Source organism: Dermacentor albipictus, chromosome 1 (assembly GCF_038994185.2).
Source record: "Dermacentor albipictus isolate Rhodes 1998 colony chromosome 1, USDA_Dalb.pri_finalv2, whole genome shotgun sequence".
In the NCBI taxonomy this organism is placed as follows: Eukaryota; Metazoa; Arthropoda; class Arachnida; order Ixodida; family Ixodidae; genus Dermacentor; species Dermacentor albipictus.
In genome coordinates this window covers 208,401,244-208,429,241 of record NC_091821.1, presented here as the reverse complement: position 1 = coordinate 208,429,241, position 27,998 = coordinate 208,401,244, and the positions used below count along the sequence as shown (strand labels likewise).

General features: G+C 43.8%; 1 protein-coding gene across 1 annotated transcript; it reads left to right on the top strand.

The window, feature by feature from the left end:
- Nucleotides 1-17: 17 nt before the first annotated feature.
- Nucleotides 18-27,990, top strand: fs(2)ltoPP43 (female sterile (2) ltoPP43). Its single transcript, XM_065438199.2, has 7 exons — nt 18-283; nt 398-546; nt 2,894-3,181; nt 6,534-6,685; nt 13,088-13,251; nt 15,335-15,424; nt 27,855-27,990. The coding sequence occupies exons 1-7, from the start codon at nt 271-273 to the stop codon at nt 27,878-27,880; spliced, it is 882 nt and encodes a 293-aa protein (XP_065294271.1). The 5' UTR covers nt 18-270; the 3' UTR covers nt 27,881-27,990.
- The last annotated feature ends 8 nt before the right edge of the window (nt 27,991-27,998 follow it).

Sequence of the window (27,998 nt, the reverse complement as noted above, 5' to 3'; positions counted from 1 at the left end):
GTGGTACGAGTTGCTACGGGAGCCCTGCGGAAGCGAACGACGAAAGCATGGATGCGTTCGGGCGCGTGCGTGCAAAGTCATGATAGAAGACGATAAATTACGTGAAATCGCGTTCTTTGAGCGCGTGCGACTGCTCGTGAAATGAGCTTTGACCATTTTGATGTCCAGGTGCGTTCGTGCGAGATCATGCTCGAAAACGACGAAGGACGTGAAGTCGCGCGAAGCGCGTGTTGTGTCTAAAAGCCCGTTCGATCGGACACCGTTGTCATAATGGCTGAGCAAGGTGAGTCGCGGAATTTTTCTATATTCCTAGCTATGTTGCTTTACAGGAGACATGCACGATATTCGAAGCGAATTTCTTGAAGACAGCTTGTCATTTTGCTTCTTCCCTCGACAGCGATGATGACTGCCGTTAGGATTAAACGTAAAGCGGACGAGAATCCTTCAGGTGCGATTGTGCTGGCCACAAAAAGAGCAAGAACAAGCCATGAGAACGAGTCTGGCGAGAATTTCGCCTTTGAGTACGCCGGCACCGTTAACACCCCTGTAAGTAAGCCAATATAGTTATCTGCATCTCTTACCTTACTCGCGCGTTAAGCACGCATTGCTCAAGCGACGCGACGTGTGGACCCTGTCGCGGTGTGGATTTGTGTAAGATATTTAAGACATGTATCAGACATGTAGAACATTCTAGTGCGAGGCAACAGTTTTATTCCAGGGGGGAGACCATATTGAAATCGCTAAAAGTAGTAACAAATTTCCATTGTTACGGTATTAAGTGCCGCTGTACGCCCGCAAAAAAATTAAACTTACCACGAGTGGTATTAGATCCAGTTTTTATCGCCAGTGAGAAAGCGTTATTACTGGGGGTGCGAGTAGAAGTTTTCTAGACCGAATGATATAGCGAATAATGTAGCTGCCTTCTCACCATTAATATCAATCTTCACATCTAGATACATTGGAAAGTTTGTCATTACACTGCACATTATAAAGCATGATTTATTGAATGCACAAAGGGAACTATGCTTAGGGAGAATTAACTAAGCAGTTCGTGAACTCGGGGCTCTTAGGGGTGTATGCGGTCATGTACTATCAGCCCTGCTATATGCAGTGTGCTAGTCCAGATGAGGTGTTTCAATTGGCATAAAAAAAAAGAAGACAGAAAAGCAAGAAAAAGTAGGAATAAGCAAATAAAGAAAGACAGCCTTCTCGGCCATTTAATTCCTGCGTATACCTTTCCAACCCATAGGAAGCGTGCGCCATCTATGGCAATGGTAAAATTAAAAACGGCATTTTTTTCTTTCGTTTGGGTGGTCGCAGCAGAGGGTGCCACTATTGCATAAAATATGTTGCAATGAAGCCTATTAATATTTAATCCAATAATACGACACAGGTGCTGCATCTATAAATCGTACCAAACTGCTGAATAGCTTGTCAAAACATTTTATTGTAAGTGATTGTGTTTAGCGGAAAAGGCTGACTGAGTGACGCAGCATGCTGTCCACTACAGCATCTACTGCGGATGCGATTAAAGTTATTGTATTTTTGCTTTAATTTTATTTTTAATCATGTTGAGTGGATGATGTAAAGCATGTGAAAACTATTTGGATTTTCAAATAGCAACCATTTCATTCGTTGTTGAAAGTTTTGAATATTTGTACACCCCTAGTTATTACAGTGTTAAATGCTGTAGTACCATCTGGTAGTTGGAAATTAAAGCACTTTTGTTGCTTTCGGTGGCACCTGTCGAGACAGAGAGCAAGTAGCTAGAGCTAATTCAGATCTAAGTGTGCGGCCTGGGTGCTGCCAGGTTTTGTCACGTAATTGTGATAACCATTGGAAGCCACATCACTGGTGTGATAACAGCATCAGATCGCCCACCAAAATCTGTCGCTGAAAATAGTTGCACACGGTCTGTAGTGACAGTGATGAGACGGGCCATTGCACAGCTAATTGCGATTGGCTTTCTCGATCACAGTTATCATTTGCACAAGCTGGCGAAAGGAGCCAATCGCAGTCCAGAAATTTGATCCTGATTGGCCTTTATCGCGATTGGAGGTGCCCCGTGGAATGAAGTGTTCAAATTCATTGCACGGTCGCACCTCGAGTGACTAACTAAGGGACGCTAACTGGCTTAATATGTGCTCCCCTACGTCATCGCTCCTTCTCCATGTGTTGCAGTGGAGCACCTCTTCTTGGTCGACACAGCTCTGCATGAAAAAAAGAAAATCTGAGGTTTTACTTGATCTGATTATGAGGCATGCCGTAGTGGGGGACTCCGAATTAATTTGGCTACCTGGGGTTCTTTAACATGCACATAAACCTATGTACACAAGTGCTTTTGCATTTTGCCCCTGTCAGAATGTGGCCGTCATTGCTGTACTTGAACCCGTAGCCTCGAGCTCAGCAGCACATTACCATAGCTACTGGGCTACTGCGGCAGGTGAGCTTAATGTAATTTGCATGCCCACCGCCACTGCAGCTTGAGACAAAATGCAAAAACTGTTGCTGTTTCCGTAGGTTGTGTGCACAGTTGAAAAGTGGTCAAAACGGTTTCACTGTGTCCAGGAAGTGCTAATATAGTGCGTGTAGTTAGTTGGGCTAGGCACAGTGTTTTGGTTGCATGTATGGCCCTACATCCCCAAAATTGTGGGATTTGAGCAAAGGCACAAGAGAGGTCATAACACAACCGCCAGCTGTAGTAACGCACTCACGGGCAAATTGCAGTGGAAGGTGTGGGCCTGCCATAACGAGGTTGTATACTAACTGAAGCAGACGACCAAATGTATCGCACTGACTTTAGCATAGGTGATCTCTGTTGTGTTGCTTGGCTTTTTGCACAGTGACCTGTCCATTGGCACAATGTGACAATGTCGAATGTGTGTTTGTGCAGAGTGATGTGGATGCAGCAATCCAGCAAATTAAAGAAGCAAAGCGTAGGAGGATGAACCCTAAGGTTCATTCGGTGGACATCCACTCCAAACTGAGAGATGAACATCGTTCATCCAGCAAAGAAAATCGCCTGCAGTTGCTTCTGAAACACCGGTCCATTCTTGAAGTCTGCTCTGAAGAGGTCACCGATGAAAACTTGGAGGCTCCGCGTGAGTCGACCCACAGCTTGTTCCAGCTTTATGACGTGTTTGCTGAAGACAGTGAAAAAGACGATGACACAAAAGAAAATGTAAGTTCATAAGGTTGCCTTGCTGTTGACAAGATTAAAAAAGTGTGTTGACAGATTAAAGTGCTGATTAAGTGTGCTGTTGACAGATTAAAAAAACCACTAAAGCAAAACACTAAATCAGTTTAGAGGGATAAAGTGTTCTTTGAAAACTCTCTTGTCGTTAATTTCGAAGTAATCGGTTAGTTATAAGAAAAATAAATGCAGGCCAAAGTTTCAGTTTTTGAAATTGCCCGCGCAAAATCCGCAATGCTGGTACGTCGCTGTGACATCACGGATTTCAAAGTATTCTTTCTTATTTCTTCTGCATTGGCTCGACAAAAGTTACCGAAACTCGCCATGTTCACATGTTGGCTGCTTTAGACACAATGTAGTCTATCTTTACCGCTAAAAAGTGAACTGGGCCCTAGAAGACTCTTTCAACATCCATGACGTCACAGTGAGTTGGTCCAGGAACTTCAAGGTGTTGCTGCCCGTCTTTTGTTATTGTACCTTTTCTGGCTTGCCAAGGGTCTTATAATGGCAATAGTGGTGCTTTTGATATTGTGGAAGGGTAATTTACTCATTTACAAAATACACTATACTGATGGACGACTTCAATGCCAGGGTAGGCAAGAAGCAGGCTGGAGACAAGTCAGTGGGGGAATATGGTATAGGCTCTAGGAATAACAGGGGAGAGTTATTAGTAGAGTTTGCAGAATAGAATAATATGCAGATGATGAATACGTTCTTCCGCAAGCAGGATAGCCGAAAGTGGACGTGGAGGAGCCTGAATGGCGAGACTAGAAATGAAATAGACTTTATACTCTGCGGTAACCCTGGCATCATACAAGATGTAGACGTGCACGGCAAGGTGCGCTGTAGTGACCGTAGGATGGTAAGAACTCGAATTAGCCTAGACTTGGGAGGGAACGGAAGAAACTGGTACGTAGGAAGCCGATCAATGAGTTAGCAGTAAGAGGAAAAATAGAATTCCGGATCGAGGTACAGAACAGGTATTCGGCTTTAACTCAGGAAGAGGACCTTAGTGTTGAAGCAATGAACGACAATCTTATGGGAATCATTAAGGAGTGTGCAATAAAGGTCGGTGGTAACTCCGTTAGACAGGATACCAGTAAACTATCGCAGGAGACGAAAGATCTGATCAAGAAACGCCAATGTATGAAAGCCTCTAACCCTACAGCTAGAATAGAACTGGCAGAACTTTCGAAGTTAATCAACAAGTGTAAGACAGCTGACATAAGGAAGTATAATATGGATAGAATTGAACATGCTCTCAGGAACGAAGGAAGCCTAAAAGCAGTGAAGAAGAAACTAGGAATAGGCAAGAATCAGATGTATGCGTTAAGAGACCAAGCCGGCAATATCATTACTAATATGGATGAGGTAGTTCAAGTGGCTGAGGAGTTTTATAGAGATTTATACAGTACCAGTGGCACCCACGATGATACTAGAAGAGAGAATAGTATAGAGGAATTTGAAATCCCACAAGTAACGTGGAAGAAGTAAAGCCTTGGGAGCTATGCAAAGGGGGAACGTAGCTGGCGAGGATCAGGTAACAGCAGATTTGTTGAAGGATGGTGGGCAGATTGTTCTAGAAAAACTGGCCACCCTGTATATGCAATGCCTCATGACCTCGAGCGTACTGGAATCTTGGAAGAACGCTAACATAATCCTAATCCATAAGAAAGGGGACGCCAAAGACTTGAAAAATTATAGACTGATCAGCTTACTGTCCGTTGCCTACAATGTATTTACTAAGGTAATCGCAAATAGAATCAGGAATACCTTAGACTTCTGTCAACCAAAGGAACAGGCAGGATTCCGTAAATGCTACTCAATAATAGACCATATTCACACTATCAATCAGGTGATAGAGAAATGTGCGGGTGCGTTTGGCAGGCATTCTCAGATCATGAACAGCAGGTTGCCATTGTCCTTCAAGAGAAAAGTGTATAACAGCTGTGTCTTACCAGTACTCACGTACAGGGCAGAAACCTGGAGGCTTACAAGAAGGGTTCTACTTAAATTGAGGACGACGCAACGAGCTATGGAAAGAAGAATGATGGGTGTAACATTAAGGGATAAGAAAAGAGCAGATTGGGTGAGGGAACAAACACGGGTCGATCACATATTAGTTGAAATCAAGAAAAAGAAATGGGCATGGGCAGGACATGTAATGAGGAGGGAAGATAACCGATGGTCATTGAGGGTTACAGACTGGATTCCACGGGAAGGGAAGCGTAGCAAGGGGCGGTAGAAAGTTAGGTGGGCGGATTAGATTAAGAAGTTTGCAGGGACAGCATGGCCACAATTAGTACATGACCGAGGTAGTTGGAGAAGTATGGGAGAGGCCTTTGCCCTGCAGTGGGCGTAACCAGGCTGATGATGATGATGAATTTACTCATACAGAAAAAAAAAATTCTCTTCAATATCCTTCAAACCGAAATGTCTTACAGTAGCGCAATGTTAATGTTTCACATGACATGATTTTCACTCAGCAACATAGTGTTTTTCGTTGCTCTGCTGCTGCTGGTACTACACTCTTCAACAACTGTACAATCTATGGGGTGTATATTTGCCACACAACAGTAGTTGCCATCTGTCTTGCTCGCATTTCCTTTTTTGAAAAGTGCTCGCTCGCTACTTTCCTGTCGAGAACGCTCTGTCATGCTGACAACACTCATGCTGTTTGTGACTTGGAAATACCAGGCTCGCAGCCTTAAGAAATGCAGACAAGACAGATGACAATTGTTGTGTGGCAAGATATGACCCTAAGGCTGTAATTTTAAGAGTGTACAACGAAGTGAATTTTATAAATGCAACGCCAAATTCAATTTGAAATGGGCAGTTGGTACCGCCGCCATGTTTCACGCAAGCTACGCAAATCGTGCAGAGATGGTAACGTTAAATCTGAGAAATAGCAAGCATACGCTATACGCTATGGGTCGTTTAGCGTTTAGTGGCTCTCATGTGCTCGTATCAAAGTATTCAACTCTAAGATATGTAGCACGTAGTTTATTTGTAGTTGAATGTTTGCATGCCCCTAGAGTAAATCCACATGGCATTCCTTTCCACTATTGCTAAGGAGGACTGCTTCTTGTTAATGCTAATGAAAGCCTCGTAAATGGTCTAGAGGAATTAACACATTATTTAAATGGGCTTACATGTTTGGGACTTAACACTGTCTTATATTATCCAAGTCTTATATATCTGAGCTGTTCAATATAAGTATCTACTATAAGTATTTCAATGGCTGCAGACATAAGATCTTGTCATAATGTTTGCTTCAATCACTATTGCAATTTTTTAGGGTTCTTAAAGTGTAATATTTATCTTTGTGGTCTATTATTAGGAAGACCCAGAGAAGAAGAAATCAGAAATTGCATGCAACAATGTTCCTATGGTCCGTGAAGCTGCCAGGGAGGAAGAAGTGGACGAAAGTTATGTTTATGACATCTACTACAATGATGTCCACTGTAACTTCATTGGGGAGGATGAGTTTCGGTGAGTGATATAGGTCTTTTGCATGCAGAATTCTTTGAAGGTATCAAGGCATATGGCTGTTCAATATAATTTGTTTCGCAGTATCAAAGTATCGGCTCTCATTCTTTGCTTCAGCCATTACTTTGGTAGATTGATGCATGCCTTGGTCTGCCTTTTTTAAATGATGTTGGCGGATGCAGATTTGCTGTCATCCATGACGTGTCATAGTCCATAGAAATGCTAAGACTGGCTAAGCTTCAAAACATTAATTTTATGATATAGTGAACAGGCTCTGATGTGGTTAGGTTGCTATGGCTGCCGCAAGTATGACAAATCCTGTGGTAAAGTGTGTCGGCTAAGGTGTTATACTGTCATAGTTTATTAGATACTTGAGCCATGGAAAGCAAGCAGAATTAATGTGTATCCCAGGCTCAACTAGGGATGTTCGCTTAATTTTTTTTATTAGAAATAACAATTAATAAAGAAATATTTATCATTTTAGCCTTTAATCGATTAATTAGGTTCGATGCAGGGTTTTTTATCGATTAAGTGATTAATATAAATTTTTGTAGGAACCTATCTTAAAGGTGAAATCAAGTTTGAAACACAAGTGTATAAATGTTTGATGAAGTATAATCTTTAGCTTGTTAAAGACTAAATATAGTTAACACTAGTAACTTTTGAAAAGATAAACAATGTATTTTATAAAATGTCAATGCCGAATGAAATAAAAAAAATGGCAAAATCCCAATTCGAAGTTCAGCTGAAATGTGCAAGAAATTGCAGCATGCACAGTGGAAAAGAAAATTACTGGTTTAGGATTACAAACCACATGCTCTTTTCTACAGAGCAAAGGAATGTCAATTGGCTGGGATGTTTGGGGGGAAACAAACACCTTCTCTGAATGGTCACACAACATGCATGCTAGAATAGATGCTCAGACGCTATGCATTGGCCGAGATCGAAATGAACTCTATAGCTATATAAAAGATACATGCTCCAAACCAGCGCGCATGCTGTGCCACGTCTTTAGTGGACTGGGAGTAGGACGATGAGCAACATCTGGGTTGCTAACTTGCTATAGTATGCCTTGAATTGTGAAGGTATTTCAAGCCTCCAACTTCGGGCAGCGTGTGCAGTGTGGTGGAAGAGAGGGGAAATGTTCGGCCCAGCAACACTCGGTAAAACAGTCGACACTGGCTCTACTACAGCTGCCGAGTCGCAGCTTTCGCACTGCCATTCCGGTACGATTTCAAAATTTTAGCACTAGTCCTGTTAAACTCTTGAAAACAATCAATCGAACATGCCTTAATCGATTACGTCAATCAAATAAAATGTGGACATCAATGAAAATTAATCGTCTGGCAGGATAAATTTAATCGATTAATCAATTAACCATTCATTAACACTACCAACCCTAGGGTTCACAGCATAGAATTCAGGGTGTGTTTACTAAACTTGTATATGTAACAGTGAAATCTTCTATATTATGGTGCGTGCCTAGGGGACTACACTGAAGTTGAGTTTATTTTTTTGCTCTTTTCTGCCCGGCTTGTATTTCGTAAACTGAGTTGACACTGGTAGCTAGTTGAACTAGCTAGCTGATCAATCGATGCCCCGCTTTCAGGGCACCTATTAATTAAAGAATTAAGAGAACACTGTGGTGGCCCTCTAAATGACCACAAAATGTGGGATTGGAGAAGGTGCTAGCACTGAAGACAAACTGTATTATGTTCTATGCTGTAGTCTGCAGCTATGGTGTTTTCAGTTAAATTTTTTCTGACAAAAACTTCGTAGGCATCCCACTTTTTTTGCTTTATCAGACAGCTGCCGACCCCATTACTACAGTGTCTGGTTCGTTTACAAGTTCTCTGTGCACGTCATGATAATCAGGAGAGTGGTCACAAACTGTAGGGTGTAATAAGCTTAGTCTCCACTGTCGCTGCTGTAAAACATTGTCTCAAGCTTTTGACAAGCCAATCACACTGAGGCTTTGACTACTGCACCCATGCACATATCATTGATGCAGCAGGACCTACCTACTCCCTAACTTTTTGTGAAATACAGAGGTTACCCTTGTAAACAAGCTCAATGCCAGGAAATGTGTCGTGCATTTTGAATTCGTCTCATTAAAAGACGTTATTATTTATTTTTGTTGCACCTTCAAGGAATTGAGCTGTCATACTGCAATTATGGAGTTGGTGGCTAACAGCTAAAAATTCTAAACTGAAATTTTGTGTCAATGCTCTAAGTTTTCTGAATTTTTTGTTCGCTTAATTTGAACTTCACCCTGAGAAGCTGCTGAGAATGATTGTGAACGCAGTACTCAAATCATGTTTTACATTCTTGCATCCCTTATTGCGTGTATCACTAGTTGCATTGGCTGAGCGGCTATGATGTTCTGCCGTTGAGCGTGATGTTGCAGAGTTGATTGCCAGCCATGGTAGCAGCTTTCTGTTGATGAAGGAATGCAAAAACACTCATGGTTATATAAGCATTGGGTGCCCAGTAAAGAAATCCACTTGATCAAAATTAAACTGGAGCCCTCCTCTATCCCTTTCAGTTTCAAATTTGTGTATTCAACTTGTTTGTGCCACTTTTGTCCAGTGATAGGCAAAAAAATATCCACATACGTTGAGTTTTTGGTGAGTTTAATGCTCTGCATACTCATTGTGGCCCCACTTCAGTGTGCTTAGTACTATACTACACACTACCACATTCAAACCGCAGCTCAATTCACTCAAGGTTCAAATTTGCCCCCCTAGGACTCACTTGAGCTCACTCAGATTTATGGGTGGGTCCGAGTGAACTTGCCTTTTGGGCATAGATATGCCAGATTATTGTTATAAAACTTGAGCTGAGTCAGCATTTGTATACTTTCTTGTGTGCTTGTTATTTTATGCTGTTTCAATTTGGGGGTTCTTTACTGTAGTAGCACACTGGCTGCAATGCCATCATTTTTTCACATGTGATCTTGCAGACAAGCTTCAGTACACTTGACGTAACAGCCCCATAGAGACTGTTACCTCTGATTATCAGTCTTCAGTGCACACAAAATCCAAAGCCAAGTGCAGACTTGTACTTGTAAAATAGAGGTGGTATATCTCAGGAAAAGGCTGAGAATTTTGTGACAAAGTAGTTTTAGGTAACAATAACGTAAGCAGTGTATTAAAGATTGTGTGGTGCATTCAGGTAAATTGTGTCAAAGAAGTGTTAGTGTCACTAATGGAGTATAAACATCAATGCCAGTCATTGTAATTTCCCATTTTCAATATCAAATGGCATTCAACGTTTAATGAGTTTGTTCTGAGTAGCATGCTCGACATCCATCACTTGCCATGAGAAATAGGATCTTATCTGTTAGGTACAGGAAGGACAGTCCTGGTAATGCTCTCATTTGTTGAGATTCAGCTAAAGCTGGCTTCAAAAGCTGTTTCAGATGCTCTGCTTTGCCTCGTCATGAACGTTTGGGCGAGCATACCAAGCGGAAGTAGTCCTTGATTTTATGAAGTACAAAAGTTGTTCTGAGATATTGGCAAATCCATACAAATGTTCTTTATTAGCTATGTTCTTTATTAGATGGCGCCATAATTCCATCTCTACATGGCACAAAAGCAGGCCTGTGTTAACTAGAAGAAATCTCACCAGTAGCTGTTTTATGTTACTGGCAAAGGCCTACCAGAAATCTAGAATACTTTTGTGTCATTATCCCTGGACATTTAAGTTGGGCAACCAGTGAGCTTGCTGTAAGAAAGTGATGGCTAAAGGTTTTCAAAGAAATTCAGAGGCAAGGGTTGCTAGAACTTTATGAAAGACTTTCCTTGATAGAATGAGACCGAAAGCAGAGTCACTTAATGAGGCCCTCCACTGTGGCAAGTGAAGTTAAAGACTTATCTCTGCACTTTTGACTTTGTTTGTTTGTTGCACAACAATGTGATGCCCCACAAAATGCGACGCCCCACACTGCTGTATCAGTCCAGAAATATCTGCCTGTACACAATATCCCTGCTCTACCACATGCCCTATATTCACCCAATTTGTCCCCGTGTGATTGATTTGTGTTTCTCGGGGTGAAATTGCCTTTCAAATTTGGGAAGTGTCATAAAATATGGCAGCAATCAAAACTGCTGCAACTAATCTGCTGAAGAGCATACTAGATGAAGCTTTCTCTGCTTGGCCCCAGGACCTCCAGAAGCTAACAGCTGTGCATATGTAGCTGAGGGGACCAGTACTTTAACAATACCTAGAGTGCTTAGCTTGTATAAATTATTTTTTTACAAGCTGTCATAGAACTCTTCTGACAAAGGTTGTATTATAGGATTCAAATATGGTATTTTCAGGTACTGTGTTGTAGATAGTGTCTGAAGGTTTTGTTAACCCTTTGAGGGTCGATTTTTTTCTACATATGCGACTGCCCAGGGTCAATTTTTTTTTTATTGTAGATTTCAATTCTTCTTGGCGACTCATTTCGAAAAAAATTCACCGCAATTTTTTTAGGTTGACCGCAAAGTGAGAGACAAATATTTTGCGTTGGTCACCAACGCAAAATATGTACTCTTCATTCATGAATAACAACAATAAAGAAGGAACTAAACATAAGAATTAAAAATTGGATGCATTTTTATACACATAGTTCAAGGCCTTGAAAATGCGCACACGAGAATATTTCACAGGACTCAAATGTTCCTGCTCTTGCACTAATATCTAACACTAATGCACTAATGGACTAACATCCATAGCATAATCGAACTGCGTAGGTGCACGCACTCAAGAAAACTTTGTGGTTGTGTACCCGTCAGAATAGCAAAATGTGTGACAAACTTCCGCTAATCTTCATCTTATCGCCAACCAGAGGCAATTAGTTATCGCGAGTGTAAAAAAAAAAGCGGAAACGCATGCACAGCGGCATCCTTCCTATGCACATCTCTGTGAGCACTGAACAAGCGAGAAAGAGGCGGTCGCCCCTTGAGCGATTAGTAACGAGATAGCCATCAGTTTTGCAAGCGTAAGAAGCCGAAACCGCCCGTGAAAACAAAACCCGAACCGCCGCCCGCACGCACGCCAGTGCGCGGGCGGTACTATATAGACGCGCGGGAGCGAACTAGCGCTAAAACAAACCATGCAACGAAAACCAAGAGAGGGAGGCGCACGAAAAAAATTCCCTGTATTCCCACATAGTGGCAGCACATGACCGAAAAGAAAAAGTTAAGAAATGGGCGCGCTTTTTAAACGTACAGACGGCACCATATATTTACGTCATTGACCCTTAAAGGGTTAAGTGTTTTAGACCGCAGCTCTTAGGCTCCCGTTGCTGCAGTTGGCGTTGTCCCTCGTAACTTAGCGAGCACACAGCGAAAGATGCAAGTGAATGCGGAGCATAGCAACAGGTGACAAACAACGACAGCGAAGAGAGTGCTAGAAAGAAAGCAGAGGAGGGTCCAGCAGAACCATGAGGCGGACAGCAGAGGAGGAGGGTATGGCGAAAGCATGAGAAGAAAAGCTTAGTGCTGTGCAAGACGGACTTTGTGACGACAATGGGCACGAGATGGCACCAGAGTAGTGCGCATGGTCTGTAGGGAAACAAAGAGCTGTATGAGCGGAAGTCTGTCTGCAGCAGCTGCTGTGAATCACATCCATGCTTCACTCATGTGTCTCCTCTCACAATCTCCCGATCAGTGAGGCGATTGCGCTACACTTCGCTCCATTTGCAACACGCCGCACGAGACAGATTGTCCGTGCCAGCCAATATATTGCAAAATGAAAAGACATAGAACTGTGCTCAAATTTCGCATTAGGGAATATTGTAATTGTTGGTGAATTTTAAAATTTCAAGTGAATCTACAGTGCTCTCTAAATTAGGTCTTTTTGCACTGTTTATCCTGTAGCATTTTTATGTTACTGTGGCTATATATTGATAATACTTATGCAGTGAGTTATAGCCCCAACTTTGCCATTTTACTATGCTTTCACTGTTGTGGCATCTATGCTTACATGGGGGCGAAAGGCAAACACACCCATGTAATGTGCATTCGGTGCATGTTAAAGAATCCCAGATGGTCAAAATTAACCCTGAGTCCCCCACTACAGTGTGCCTCATAATCATATTGTGGTTTTGGTATGTAAAACCCCAAAATGTTTTTTTTTTACATCTGTGTCAGTACACTTATCTCTAAAGCACACTGATTAACAGAATGCAATTCTGTATCATCTCGCAATTGTACCAGTCTGCAGTACTTGGGATGTACAACCTGCTTTGGCAACGCCCAGACCTGCAGTGTCATGTAAATAAATAAAGAAGTAAATTGTAGTGAGAACAAAGCAGTTATGTATAGTAAGGTGCATATATGTATTTTTTCTCCCTCCTACTGCTCTATAATAGACTAACCCTTAGTTACTACTGATCTCTCACTTCCCTTCATTTAGTCTTTTCCGCTGCGGTCCGCCGGACGCATTTGCCCCGGAACATGACTTTGCTTATGACTCTGACCCTGGGTTGGATGCTGGTGATGGAGAGGACACTGACAGCAATGCTGAGGATAACTGGAGGAACGACTACCCAGATGATGAGGACACAGATATCCTAAAACGTGAGTTAAGCAAGGAAAAACTTTGTAGCTTACTCGGTAGTCATGGCTGCCACATTTTGAAGGTGGAAAAACGCAGAAATGCTTGTGTACTTAGATTTAGGTGCACATTAAAGGACCGCAAATGGTCAAAGTCAATCTGCAGCCCTCCACTGTGGCATCCCTCATAACCCACTGCACATTAAACTCAATTTATTTTAATTTTTATCCAACAGGTCACAAAAAGCTCATTGTGTCTCATTGAAGGGGTAAAGAATACTCCGCATAGTAGGTATTATGAGGGACAGAGTTGCGATAACTTAGACTGTTTCGTTAGAATATGCTATTTAATTGATTGAAGCTTAAAAGAAAAGTGAATATATTTAATATGTTGGCTTAGTAAAATGCTTATGTTGAAGTTTGTGTAGTCAGTTGGTTGTCAATTGCAATATATTTCGGTCATTATAGCATGGTCATCATGTTGCCTTCGCTATCTAATTTATAATGTTCACATTATTGATGTTAGGTTATTGTGCATCATACTTGAATGCATTACTGTGCAGCACGTCACCATAAAATAGGAGAAATTATGATCTACTAATCTCATGGAGGTTGTACCTTTAAAAATTAAATTAAATTATGGTGTTTCGTGTGCCCAAACCATTATCTAGTTCTGAGACATGCTATAGTCTCGCAGTGCAACTCCATATGGGGGTGTGCCTTTCTGTCTTAGTTTACATCTGTGCTTGTTAGTGGTAGAAAGAGAGAAAACATTTAACTTGAGATTTAAGTGTACAGTAGTCCACTATGCCACATTGCAGCATCTTTCACACCCTGAAAGTTGAGAGACTAGATTATCGTTGGAGTGAATAAATGTCGAATGAAATTTAATCTCTTGTAGGACCTAATGTTACTGCAGAAGCACATTGGATATACGAATTATTGGATATAGCGAAGTAAATATGAAATGTTTCTCGCTGATAAGTGAATATATGCTTATAACGAATACTAGATATAACGAAGGTATTTTTGTGTCAGGTGTGACCTCGTTATAATGAGGTTCGACTGTACTGTATGCCAGTGAGCTTTAGAGAAGACACCTGCCGTGCTTTTTTTTTTCTTGCACAAACTTTTTTCATGCTAATTGGTGGGAGTATTAATTTGGTTTACCTTCTTTCATAACGTATTAGTTTTTACAAGTGCCACAGTTCTCTTAAAAAAGGGAAGTGGTGGAGCATGCATTCCCCATCACCAATTTTGGTAAGGAATCATGGTGATTTTTTTAGGAGGACCTATAAAGGGTGTGTCCCAGCTAACTTTAGCCAAGGTTTGAAAGTATACCAAAGCACTGTAAGAGAATGCAACCTAATGCATGTTGTTGGCTATTGCATGGAACAAGTCACACTTTGTGTTCTGCTTAATTGCATAATTAATGAAGATTAGTTAAACAACTTTGCAAGTATTAACTCTAGTGCAAAACATCAAATTGTAAAGTTCTAAAGCATTCTGGCAAATATCTAATTCAACGTTTTCTAATTTCCTGCTTATTATGTAATCAATTTTTTTCTGTGTTCTAAGGAAAGCCTAAGAAATACGAAAAAAAGCATGTGACATGGCTGCTTGCATGCCACGATTGCAGGCTCTTAAATGTGCTGCGTGTGAATGAACGGCACATTCATCCTAGTGTGCTGCTTCCTTAAAAAGTGACAATGCAGCGACACAGGCATTCGGTGCACGATTTACGCCAGAGACATGTTTCCCTTACGGCAGTTCAGGATAGCGATAAGGCTACGAGGTTATGGTTCATGATAGCGCACAACCAAGGCTATGAGCTTCAGCACTCCATTCGGGGCTGCACGCTAAAACGTAGTTCCGGTGCCATCATGCACTCTTAGGTTAGACTGGTGTTTTGGAGTACCTTGTTTAACTGAGAGTACAGCCAACTTATTGCACCTTGATACACATTATTGGGTGTTGAACTAGCATAGGCCAACACTTGGTCAGTCTGGAAGAGTCTCCCTTTGTAGCCATTGCTTGTGCTTAGGTGTATGTTAACTCTAACTGTTCCTACATGAAATTTATATTTTAAAAAATATTGTTTTTATAGAGTTTGACATGTATGCTGAGTACTTTGAAGACGTGAGTACCAGCTCCTTGAGGAACCAGCTGAATGGCCTGAGCCTGGTCTTCAGTGATGGTGAGTACCATTAGTGACAAAAAAGGGTCCTTCAAACCTTAGCTGTGTTGGAAGCTTTATTCTAATTTTGTGGGTGGAAGCATTTTATTGCTGTATATTGTGGGGTGATCTGTTGTGCAACGCATGCCACTCATTGTTGATGTGAACCAGGCACATTGCGGTGGATAGGTCCCTGTCTAGTCTTATTTCTGGCCAAGGCCAGAAATGAGGCCAGAACTGCTCGAACCAGAGTCTCCCGACACTGAAGCAAATACCCATGAAGCTACAGATGTATGCTTACTTCTCTCATATCAATGCCGACTAGCATTTGGCGATAATTGGTGGATGCATCATGTTGTGAGAAGTACCTTAAAACAGCGAAAGCACATGCTCATGGTACAGAAAAATAATTATCAGCCTTACCACTGTCTTTCATGTGCATCATGTTACATAGCAACCGTGTTATAAAAGTGAAAGCGCACCAGTGTCCCCCGCATTTAGCGTCTCTAGGATCTGCCCAGGTCGTAACAGAACAGGTGGTAACATTTCTTTGCCAGAGTACAGTAAATCAGTGGTTATGCCATGGCTGTCATACTATTGTTGATGCCTTGCTACTGTCATCAAACACAATTGCTTGACTACACAAACAGGTTAGTCTATCTTGTAATGGTGTTCAGAACCTCAAAGGATGCTGGATAGCCAGCTACCAGCAAAATTCTTTGCATAACACAGACTCCCCCCAGTGCATGGTGTTTGTGTAATTTTTCAAAATCTAAATAATTTTTAAATTGAATGCACAGTGAAGATTCATAAGCTATGACTTGCTTAAAGCATATTTGCATCAATTACAAATATTTTTTATATACTGATTCATGCAGCATGTGTGTTTACTTAGGCAATACCCCTTCACCTAGTTTTTTTTTTCTAATGAAAGAGACAAATCCACTTTAAGCGCAATGGAGAAAAATGCAATTGTTCGCTACTGACAATATCGTCGCGCCTACTCTAAAAATTTTTTGTCAATGTGTTCATGTCATGTCAAATTCTCTAATGAACTTCTTAATTACATTATGGCTATTTATGAATTCTGGCAGGTGAGTTCGCAAGGCGTATTCGTTCAGAATAAATTGCCAAAATGACACCAGTTTGGAGATATGTGCCATCGAACTTGCTGGCGAAATGCACTGTTGTTCACTTTTTCATTTAACAAAATGCTCATCTATGCATGGAAGCACAAAAGTAACTGAAACGCCAATGTATTTCATCCCACACTTAGGGAAATACTAATCTCAAAACTCCTGTAATCCTGAAGATTCATGTGGATACGTCTTTCAAGCTCATTGACTACAATGTGTAAATTGCAATATGTGCTGTAAAGTAACTAACACATTAATTAGTACATTTCCATTAATTGTATGTGTTTCAACTTATCATGCTAGTAATGTCCATATCTTTGAATAATCCAGCTCAAGGATAATAATTATGCTATCAGCCACAGGTGGTAGTTCAATTTCTGTAAAACCTAAACATGATCACCTGATCATATATATGATCATATATATTATGCGTGGCATTATAGGGTCAATAGTTGTCTTTACTTTCACAGGCTGCACTGTTCAAATTTGTTATAACTTTATTCCCTTAAACTGTAGAGCCACTGAAATTAGATTGATCTACTGTTTGCTTTGTGTAGATATGTTAACAAACCGTGAGAAGCTGTGTCATGGCACTTCAGTTGCTCTGGTGCTAAACATAAGATGCTTCTTCATTTCATTGTGACTTCCCAGAAAGAATTGATAATCTAAGTTCATCATCAGCCTGGTTACGCCCACTGCAGGGCAAAGGCCTCTCCCATATTTCTCCAACAACCCCGGTCATGTACTAATTGGGGCCACGCCGTCCCTGCAAACTTCTTAATCTCATCCGCCCACCTAACTTTCTGCCGCCCCCGGCTACGCTTCCCTTCTCTTGGGATCCAGTCCGTAACCCTTAATGACCATCGGTTGTCTTCCCTCCTCATTACATGCCCTGCCCATGCCCATTTCTTTTTCTTGATTTCAACTAAGATGTCATTAACTCGCGTTTGTTCCCTGACCCAATCTGCTCTTTTCTTATCCCTTAACGTTACACCTATCATTCTTCTTTCCATAGCTCGTTGCGTCGTCCTCAATTTGAGTAGAACTCTTTTCGTTAGCCTCCAGGTTTCTGCCCCGTAGGTGAGTACTGGTAAGACACAGCTATTATATACTTTTCTCTTGAGGGATAATGGTAACCTGCTGTTCATGATCTGAGAATGCCTGCCAAACGCACCCCAGCCCATTCTTATCCTCCTGATTATTTCCGTCTCATGCTCCGGATCCGCCGTCACTACCTGCCCCAAGTAGGTGTATTCCCTTACGAATTCCAGTACCTCGCTGCCTATTGTAAATTGCTGTTCTCTTCCGAGACTGTTAAACATTACTTTAGTTTTCTGCAGATTAATTTTTAGACCCACTCTTCTGCTTTGCCTCTCCAGGTCAGTGAGCATGCATTGCAATTGGTCCCCTGAGTTACTAAGCAAGGCAATATCATCAGCGAATCGCAAGTTACTAAGGTACTCTCCATTAACTTTTATCCCCAATTCTTCCCAATCCAGGTCTCTGAATACCTCCTGTAAACATGCTGTGAATAGCATTGGAGAGATCGTATCTCCCTGCCTAACGCCTTTCTTTATTGGGATTTTGTTGCTTGCTTTATGGTGGACTACGAAAGTTCTGCCAGTTCTATTCTAGCTGTAGGGTTAGAGGCTTTCATACATTGGCGTTTCTTGATCAGATCTTTCGTCTCCTGCGATAGTTTGCTGGTATCCTGCCTAATGGAGTTACCACCGATTTCCATTGCACACTCCTTAATGATGCCCACAAGATTGCCGTTCATTGTTTCAACACTAAGGTCCTCTTCCTGAGTTAAAGCTGAATACCTGTTCTGTAGCTTAATCTGGAATTCTTCTATTTTCCCTCTTACCGCTAACTCATTAATCGGCTTCTTATGTACTAGTTTCTTCCGTTCCCTCCTCAGGTCTAGGCTAATTCGAGTTCTTACCATCCTGTGGTCACTGCAGCGCACTTTGCCGAGCACGTCCACATCTTGTATGATGCCAGGGTTAGCGCAGAGTATGAGGTCTATTTCATTTCTAGTCTCGCCGTTCGGGCTCCTCCACGTCCACTTTCGGCTATCCCGCTTGCGGAAGAAGGTATTCATGATCCTCATATTATTATGTTCCGCAAACTCTACTAATAGCTCTCCCCTGCTATTCCTAGCGCCTATGCCATATTCCCCCACTGCCTTGTCTCCAGCCTGCTTCTTGCCTACCTTGGCATTAAAGTCGCCCATTAGTATAGTGTATTTAGTTTTCACTCTACCCATCGCCGATTCCACGTCTTCATAGAAGCTTTCCACTTCCTGGTCATCATGGCTGGATGTAGGGGCGTAGACTTGTACAATCTTCATTTTGTACCTCTTATTAAGTTTCACAACAAGACCTGCCACCCTCTCGTTAATGCTATAGAATTCCTGTATGTTACCAGCTATATTCTTATTAATCAGGAATCCGACTCCTAGTTCTCTTCTCTCCGCTAAGCCCCTGTAGCACAGGACGTGCCCGCTTTTTAGCACTGTATATGCTTCTTTTGGCCTCCTAACTTCACTGAGCCCTATTATATCCCATTTAGTGCCCTCTAATTCCTCCAATAGCACTGCTAGACTCGCCTCACTAGATAACGCTCTAGCGTTAAACGTTGCCAGGTTCATATTCCATTGGCGGCCTGTCCGGAGCCAGTGATTCTTAGCACCCTCTGCTGCGTTGCAGGTCTGACCGCCGCCGTGGTCAGTTGCTTCGCAGCTGCTGGGGACTGAGGGCCGGGGTTTGATTGTTGTGTTCATACAGGAGGTTGTGGCCAATTACTGCACCAGGGTGGCCAATCCTGCTCTGGTGAGGGAGTGCGTTACCGGTTCTGGTCACCGGGATCAGGCCACACTCCAGGCCTGTTTGTGCAATTTTATCAACACGCGGATTTTTTTTTTTAAATCCGGTGGAAAATTGCCGGCACCGGGATTCGAACCACGGACCTCTTGCACGCGAGGCGGGTGTTCTACCTCTACGCCACCGCTGCACCTACGAAAATCTAAGTTGGTCCGAATCAAATGGCGATTCTGTTCCCAAACAATCAAATACAAGAAATAATTTGTTTTCCGACACCATTGATCTTAAACGTCATGCAGCAGCACCAAGAAGCAGTTGGCAGCAGTACACGCTAGCCATTGGTTCACCCCCAAGCTGCACATAGCATACCATAGTCGTAGAGTGTGGGGTGTACAGGGTGGTCCTTTATGAAAGGGAACATGTTAGCGCATGACCTGTGCTCTGTGGAGGTTGCTGAGAGTGCGACCAACAGGCAGCAAGGGGAAGCACATCTGCTTGTAGTCTTATCTATTGGTGGCCAGAATAACCAGACACTGCTGATAGGCAAGCAGCTGCTGGACTGCCTCCCACGCCAGCTGGATGCGCAACTGGTGGGGCCTGCAACGCAGCGTCTGCTGCTAGCACACTGGAAACGTAGAAGTACTAACATATTACCGCTGATTATTACACACTGTCCGAGTATTTTAATGCATAAGCATTCTTTGGCGCATACCGCAGCAAGATTGTCCGCCACGCAAAAAGTTTAATGCCTTGGATCCACATAAAAATGCGTAATGTGCAAAGTTATGACATGTAATCATTATAATAGTGTAAATGGAGATGATTGGTAGCGTTATAAATGATCAGGAACAATTGAAAAAAACATTGTTTAGAGAGAATAACCATAGAGATGCAGAGGGTCCACAGAAAATGCATGGGCAATCCTATAGTAGGGGTAGGCCAACTTGAAATTTGGGTGTAGGCCAACGTAAATTTGGGGGTGGGCAAACTTAAAATTTGGGGGAGCACCACCTAAAATTTATGGGTGGGCCAACTTGAAATTTAGGGGTAGGCTTATGCACACATTGAAAACCCCAGTACTGTTTCTGGGTACCTTATTGCAGTACAAAGCTCTGGCAGCCCACTCCCACCCTAGCGTGAATAGACCTCACCTGATTCGGAGCAGTTTAGCAGAGAAGTGCACTCAGGTGAAACTTTAGCTTAGGTAAATAAACATAATTCTTTCGTTATTTATTCAGGCTTAGTTATTTTTATAATGATGGCATTTGCTTAATTAGCTTTAGTTAGTTATGATGGAGACGCTTGTATCTGTAATGAAACTTTAAGAATACTTAATTAGGTCTAACTAATCTCAAGGTACCCTTAATTAGTATTGATTAGGCTCTGCTGATTTACCCTTAGTAACTCTTGATTAGTCAAAAAATTTAACATAAGTTGATGTTATTTAGCCTGACTATTCCTAATTACCCTCAGTTAATCATCATTATACTTAATTTTATCGTAACTAATCTGTTTAGTCTTTATTAACCTTAATTACACCTATACCTCTCACTATTCACTACTATATGTAGTCATGATCGTAGATCTCATTACTCATACGTAGTCATAAGGCATTCATATTGTGACGCGTTGACTATGTTTTCAGCTTGGTCGGAAGAAGATGACGCTCTGGACTTCGCACGCTATCTACCATCTTGTCAGCTGCTATAATTATTGTAAATATCCTTTAAATATACGTCTGACTGTTTTTAACCCTGTAACAGTTTTGGTGGAGGTTGCGAGATCATTATCAAGACTGATTTTCGCAGCGGGTGCTCCTTGGCTGCATCTACAATGACAGCTCAAGGCGAAGATGCTTCGGGCTCGTCGGCACCCATGCCCACCGTCATTCTAGCGCAAGCCCGCGACCCAGGAACCTTTTCTGTCACCGACGACACTGATGTTGAAGGGTGGCTTCAACTGTATGAGCGGGTGAATGATAGCAACCACTGAGATCAGACCATCATGCTCGCTAATTTGATATTTTACCTCGCGGGCACGGCACGCGTCTGGTTTCAAACCCACGAGGAGGAACTTACCAACTGGGACAATTGTAAACAGAAGCTCAAGGACTTGTTCAGCAAGCCTGTTGGACGTCAGCGCGCCGCCCAAAAAGACCGCTTCGCGTGTCCAGACATGCACTGAATCCTACCTCATGTACATCCAGGACGTGCTTGCTCTGTGCCACAAAGTGGATCCAAAGGTGTCCGAACCTGATGAAGTCGCACATGTCATTAAGGGCATAGCAGATGATGCCTTCCACCTCCTTGTGTTCAAGAATTCTTCCACTGTGCAAGCCATTATTACAGAATGCTGGCGGTTTGAAGAAGCCAAGAGTCTCTGCATTGCCCAGCCATTTCCCCGCCTTCCAACACGGCTGCTACTTCCACCTGCGAAGACCTCCGCAGTCCGCCCTCGGCCAATCGCTCTGATGACATCCTACACATTGTCTGATGTGAAATAGAAGCCACACCTCCTGTCGCAACCCCACCCCATGGCCCCGACAATTGCCAGGCGACTGTCCAGTCCGTCGTGCGCCAAGAATTGGCCAACGTTGGCTTGACCAGCGTCTGCTCAGTTAATCGGCCTGACTACACTCCGTCCAGCACTGTCATACGCACCCACAACCTGAATGCCCCAACGCGGTATCGCAACCCGGCCGAATGGCACACTTCAGGCGACAAGCCTATATGCTTCACTTGTGGCCGTATCGGCCATATTTCACGTGACTGCCGATCTTCGTGGAATTCGACCCCCTGGCCCTTTTTCACATCCCACGGCCCTCATGCTGCTCCTCGATTCCCCCCGCAAACGCAGCCACTAAATTCTGGCGACACTTATTCCTTTCCGCTTCCTTTCCGCTCTAGCTGCTCTCCTTCACCACGTCGCCGCTTCTCCCGATCGCCCCCATCTCGTCGATCACCATCCCCTAGCTCCTTCCGGCGCACCCTTCCGGAAAACTAACGGGTGCAGCACCTGGAGGTTATGCTGCCAAACCGACCCGGCGCAAAAATCCTCTTCTGACCTTGCCTGCACATAGGAACCTCATTAAAGTGAACGTGGATGGTGTACCTGTTACGGCTCTGATTCACACTGGCGCGCACATATCTGTGATGAATGCTCAGCACTGGAATCGTCTCAAGAAAGTCCTCAATCCTGCCCCATCGCCTGTGGTCCGAGTCGCCGACGGTGGAACAGCAGCCGTTAGTGGCATGTGTCCGGCTCGCGTGAGTGTTGCCGGACATCACAATTCTGTTTTATTTTACGTTCTAGAGCCCTGGCCCTTACGACCTCATCCTGGGCCTTGACTTTGTCTGCACATTCCGCTTTGATAGACTGTTCTGATAGCGTTGTGCAACTCGCTCTACCTGCTGCTATTGACCCTCCCGATAGTGCTCCGACATGGCTATGTTTCACAGAGCATATTCGCCTCCCTCACCGTGCCGTTGCCTACATAGCTGTCTTCCCCGTTACACCTGTACCATACGGTGACTACATCATATCCCCTAATCTGGCTGTCCTGCTCTCGCACAACGTCGCTTTTCCTCACACCATCATTACCTTTTTGGACAACACGTCCTGCCTTCCGCTTCTTAACTTAGGAATTTGTACACAAGTACTCCCGCGCGGAATATCGCTGGCGCAAATAACGCCGGCCAGAGACTACCACATTTCGGCTTTAACTTATGACAGCTCCTTGTGTTCAACTCTTGCTTTGCCCCCTGTCCCTTCAGACTTGAATGCCCTAACAAAAATAATTGCTCCCGACCTTCCGCCCCAGCGTGCTCAAGAACTTCATTGCCTCTTTGCCTCATGTTGAGACATATTCGACTTTAGAGAGCGCCCTCTAGCACAAACATCTGTCGTAAAACGTCGAATGAACACTGGTGATGCGAGCCCGATCCATCGGCGACCCTACCGCGTCTCGCCTACTGAGCGACACATCATCCAACATGAAGTTGACAAGATGCTTTCTCGATACATCATCGAACCTTCTTGCAGCTCATGGGCATCTCTTGTTGTACTTGTTAAAAAGAAGCACAACAGTTGGCAATATTGCGTTGATTATCGACACCTCAACAAGGTAACAAAGAGGGACGTCTATCCATTACCACGCATTGACGATGCCCTGGATTACCTGCATGGAGCGCAATATTTTTCATCTATCAACCTTCGCTCCAGCTACTGGCAAATTGCCGTCGATGACATGGACCGCGAGAAGACAGCTTTTATTACTCCTGATGGCCTGTATCAGTTCAAAGTGATGCCGTTCGGTTTATGTAATGCCCCGGCCACATTTGAACGAATGATGGACGCCCTCCTACATAATTTCAAGTGGTCCATCTGCCTCTGTTACCTGGACGGTGTGATCGTTTTTTCTCCGACTTTTGCGACGCACCTCGAACGCCTATTGACGATCCTATCTGTTTTCCATCAGGCGGGGCTACAACTCAATTCATCAAAGTGCCACTTTGGTCGTTTGAAATTTCTGTGCTCGGGCATCTCATCGATTCTTCTGGTATATGCCCTGATCACAATAAAATACGGGCAGTGAAAGACTTTCCCGTGCCAACATGTGCCAAGGATGTCCACAGCTTCTTGGGCCTTTGCTCCTACTTCCGTCGGTTTGTCCGAAATTTTGCGAACGTTGCGCGCCCTCTCACTCAGCTCCTCAAGAAAGACACCGCATTCATTTGGGGCCCTGAGCAAGCTGGTGCTTTCACCGAGCTGATTGGGCTGCTCACGTCCCCGCCCATTCTCACTCACTTTGATGCGTCAGCTCCAACAGAAGTCCGTACTGATGTCAGTGGCCACGGTATTGGTGCTATCTTGGCACAGAAACAACAAGGGCGAGAACGTGTTATTGCCTACGCCAGCCGCCTTCTTTCCTCTGTGGAGAGCAATTATTCTATAACCGAATGCGAGTGTCTGGCTCTCATTTGGGCAGTGGGTAAATTCCGCCCCTATTTGTACGGCCACCAATTCACAGTCATCACTGATCACCACACTCTGTGTTGGCTTTCATCCCTCAAAGATCCTTCAGGGCGCCTAGGCCGCTGGGCTCTGCGCCTTCAAGAATACAACTATTCAGTTGTATACAAGACTGGCCGATTACATCAAGATGCAGACTGCTTGTCGTGCCATCCTGTCGACCCTCCTGACGTTTCTGTGGCCGGCATACCTGTCACCGTTCTCTCTCTGGCTGCTTTTCGCGATATTGGAACCGAACAACATCAGGACAATTCGTTATAAGACCTTATTAAACGGCTCACTGAACATTCCCTTCGCATGTTTGAACTTCAAGATGGTATACTGTATCGCTCTAATATGCGCCCGGACGGCCCTGCCTGACCCTTCGATGTGCCTGAGCATCTGTGTCGGACTGTTCTCGCCCAGATTCATGATGTACCAACTGCCGGTCACCTTGGCGTGTCACGGACTTATGACTGCGTTTGTCGGCGCTTCTTTTTGGCCTGGTCTATACCGTGACGTCTGCCGTTATGCCGCTGCATGTGACGTTTGTCAACGACGCAAAAAGCCGACCACACTCCCTGCTGGTCGCCTTCAACTACTTGACGTACCATCAGAACCATTCTTCCATGTAGGTGTTGATCTTTTAGGCCCTTTTCCTACGTTTGCTTCGGTAAACAAGTGGATTGCTGTAGCAACTGACTACGCGGGCCCTTCCGACAAGCTGTGCAACCGATGTCGCCGACTTCCTCCTAGAGAACGTGATCCTTCACCATGGCGCCCCTCGACAGATCTTCACCGACAGAGGCCGCTACTTTCTTTCTAAAGTTGTCAATGACATTCTACACTCGTGCGCGACTAAACACAAACTTGCTACTGCTTACCATCCACAAACGAACGGTCTAACCGAGCGCCTTAACCGCACCTTTACTGACATGCTGTCTATGTATGTCCCCGATGACCATCGCGACTGGGACGTTGCGCTGCCGTTCGTTACTTTCGCCTATAATTCTTCTCGCCATGATACCGCAAACTTCTCTCCATTCTTCCTCTTGTTTGGCCGCGACCCTACGCTACCTATCGGCACCGTTCTGCCTGCTAGTCTGAATTCCAGATCCGAGTACGCCCGTGAAGCCATACTCAAAGCACAAGAAGCATGCCATATTGCCCGATGTCGACTTGTGGAATCGCAGGACAATCAGCGGCACTTATATGACGCCCGCCATCGTGACGAATATTATACACCGGGCGCCCTGGTTCTCCTTTGGTCGCCGTCACGACGCGTTGGCCTCTCGGAGAAGTTACTTTCACGCTACTCTGGCCCTTACCGTGTCTTGCATCAAGTAACTGATGTCACGTACAAAATTGCCCCTCTTGAGCCAACCGTGGCTCAGCATCGCTCCGACGTGGTCCACATCGCGCGTCTTAAGTTGTATCACTCCTACCGCCTTTTAACCAGCACTGAGCCGGTGCTTCAGCCGCCGGGGGTAATGTGACGCGCTGACGATGATGTCTTCAGCTTGGTCGGAAGACGACACTCTGGACTTCGCGCGCTGTCTACCATCTCGTCAGCTGCTATAATTACTGTAAATATCCTGTAAATATACGTCTGACTGTTTTTAACCCTGTAACAATATATACCTCAGAGGTCCAAGGGAAGTAGCCGCAGAATGCTTACGCATTAATATAGTTACACCAGGAGTACCTAATAACTACCGGGGATATGCTGGCACTTCCACGTTTCCAGTGCGCTTGCGTACCCAACGCGGTTTACTAGCAGTAGACGTTGCACTGCAGGCCCCGCTCCTTGAGCAACAGTCGCGCGGGGTGGGGGTTCCAGCTAATTCTGGAAGGTGCTTGCCTATTGGCCAATCTTGGTTATTCTGGCCGCCAATAGACGACGCCACAAGTGGACGTGCTTCTCTTCGTTGCCCTTTGCTGGTGCTCCAAGCAGCCTCCCCAGAGCACGGGCCATGCGCTCGCGTGGTCCCTTTCATAAAGGACCACCCTGTACATGACATATCCCTGGAGGTATGTTCAAACAAGACAGATGGTACAGGGTAAGATGGAGATTCTTAAATGATCAAGAGGGTCCAAACAAGGGATGTCTCTTAAGCCAGAGACATCTCTTGTTCAACCACTGTCGACCTTGGAGATATGTCATGCATGTAGCTCTTGCAGGCTGCAACAAATACTTGTCTTTGGCAGCACCTTCAGTGCCACAAAGTAGAAGTTGCAAGTGACAAAGCAGCAAGGAATCTGCCACATATATATGAGGAAGACATTGATGGCAGAGTAAGGGCGCAGTAAGTGAGGTCTGTATTTTGGTGGAATAATGAGAACATCACTAGAGGCAACAGCCCGTGGCTCAGTAGTAGTAGTGTTGCCAAGCCGATTGTGTGTGATGACCATGTTCTAATAGATCTACAACTGTGGTCTTGGCTGTTTCTCCTGTAACTGCAATCTGTTACTGACATCTCAGTGCATGCTGTTATGGGCAATAATATTGTGTGACGATGTGTAGGTGGAGACCTACCATTCAAATTAGGACACATTTCGTGTATGTACTTTTGCATGCACTGTAGGTGAACAAGAGTTCCTCATACTGTAGAGGAAAAGAGCTGTCTGCCTGCTGTTACGTATTAACTGTGTAATTGGTGGCTTTATGCAAAAACTCGCCATTTCAGTACGGTCTCTTGTGGCATACCGATTAAGCCACTGGATAGAGCCAAAAGTGAATTCAAAACCATGGGATTGGCATGGGAGTACATTCATATTCGCTAGAGTGAAATAACTAGCGAGCTAGTGTTGGTAAGCAGAAACTACACCAACCTCCTGTGTGTACCTGTAAGAGACTTCACTCAAGGAAAGAGCTATGTCCCCAAGTGTTTCCTACTCCACATACCTTTTGTGTGGTATGAACTAGCAGAGACAACTTAAGTAAACCAGAAGAGGGTTGTAGTGCTGAAAAAGACAACACATAGCAAGCGAGACGGGACAGGCGCATGCTAAAGACAACACATAGCATGCTGTGTGTTGTCTTTTTCGGCGCTACAACCCTCTTCTGGAAACATGCACCAACTAGCCCCCCAACAAGTATTACACAACTCAAGTAAAGCCAAACTTGTAGCATTGACTTCAATTTTGTGAGCACCTATTGGCTTGTAGTAATACATCATCAAAAATTGTCTTATAAGATTGTATAAAACACAATCTGCTTTACTTCAGAATTCTATGCTAGGCTGAATACATTGAATAAGCAGAAATAACTGTGCAAGATGGATGTCATTCTGCATCCTGAAATAGCTTGCTGAATAGCTTTTAATGTGTTGCTGTGCGTTAAGCGCGTTACAAAATTTGGAAGGTGTGTTATGAAGAAATTCAGAGCACCATAGAGTCAAGAAACTAATGTATGATGCTTGGTCATTATTGTAGAAAAATGTTTGATTGCTTATAGAACTGTTTGCATTTCATTTGCAGATGATGAGCCGGCTCAGGAAGACTAAGGGTTTCTAGCATTTCCTCAAGGACCATTTCTTTTTTTTTTTTATTTCCTCAAGAGCCTTTTTTTTATTTGTCACATTTTGTAATAAAGTTGTGTGTTGTGTGACCGTGACAGGTTTA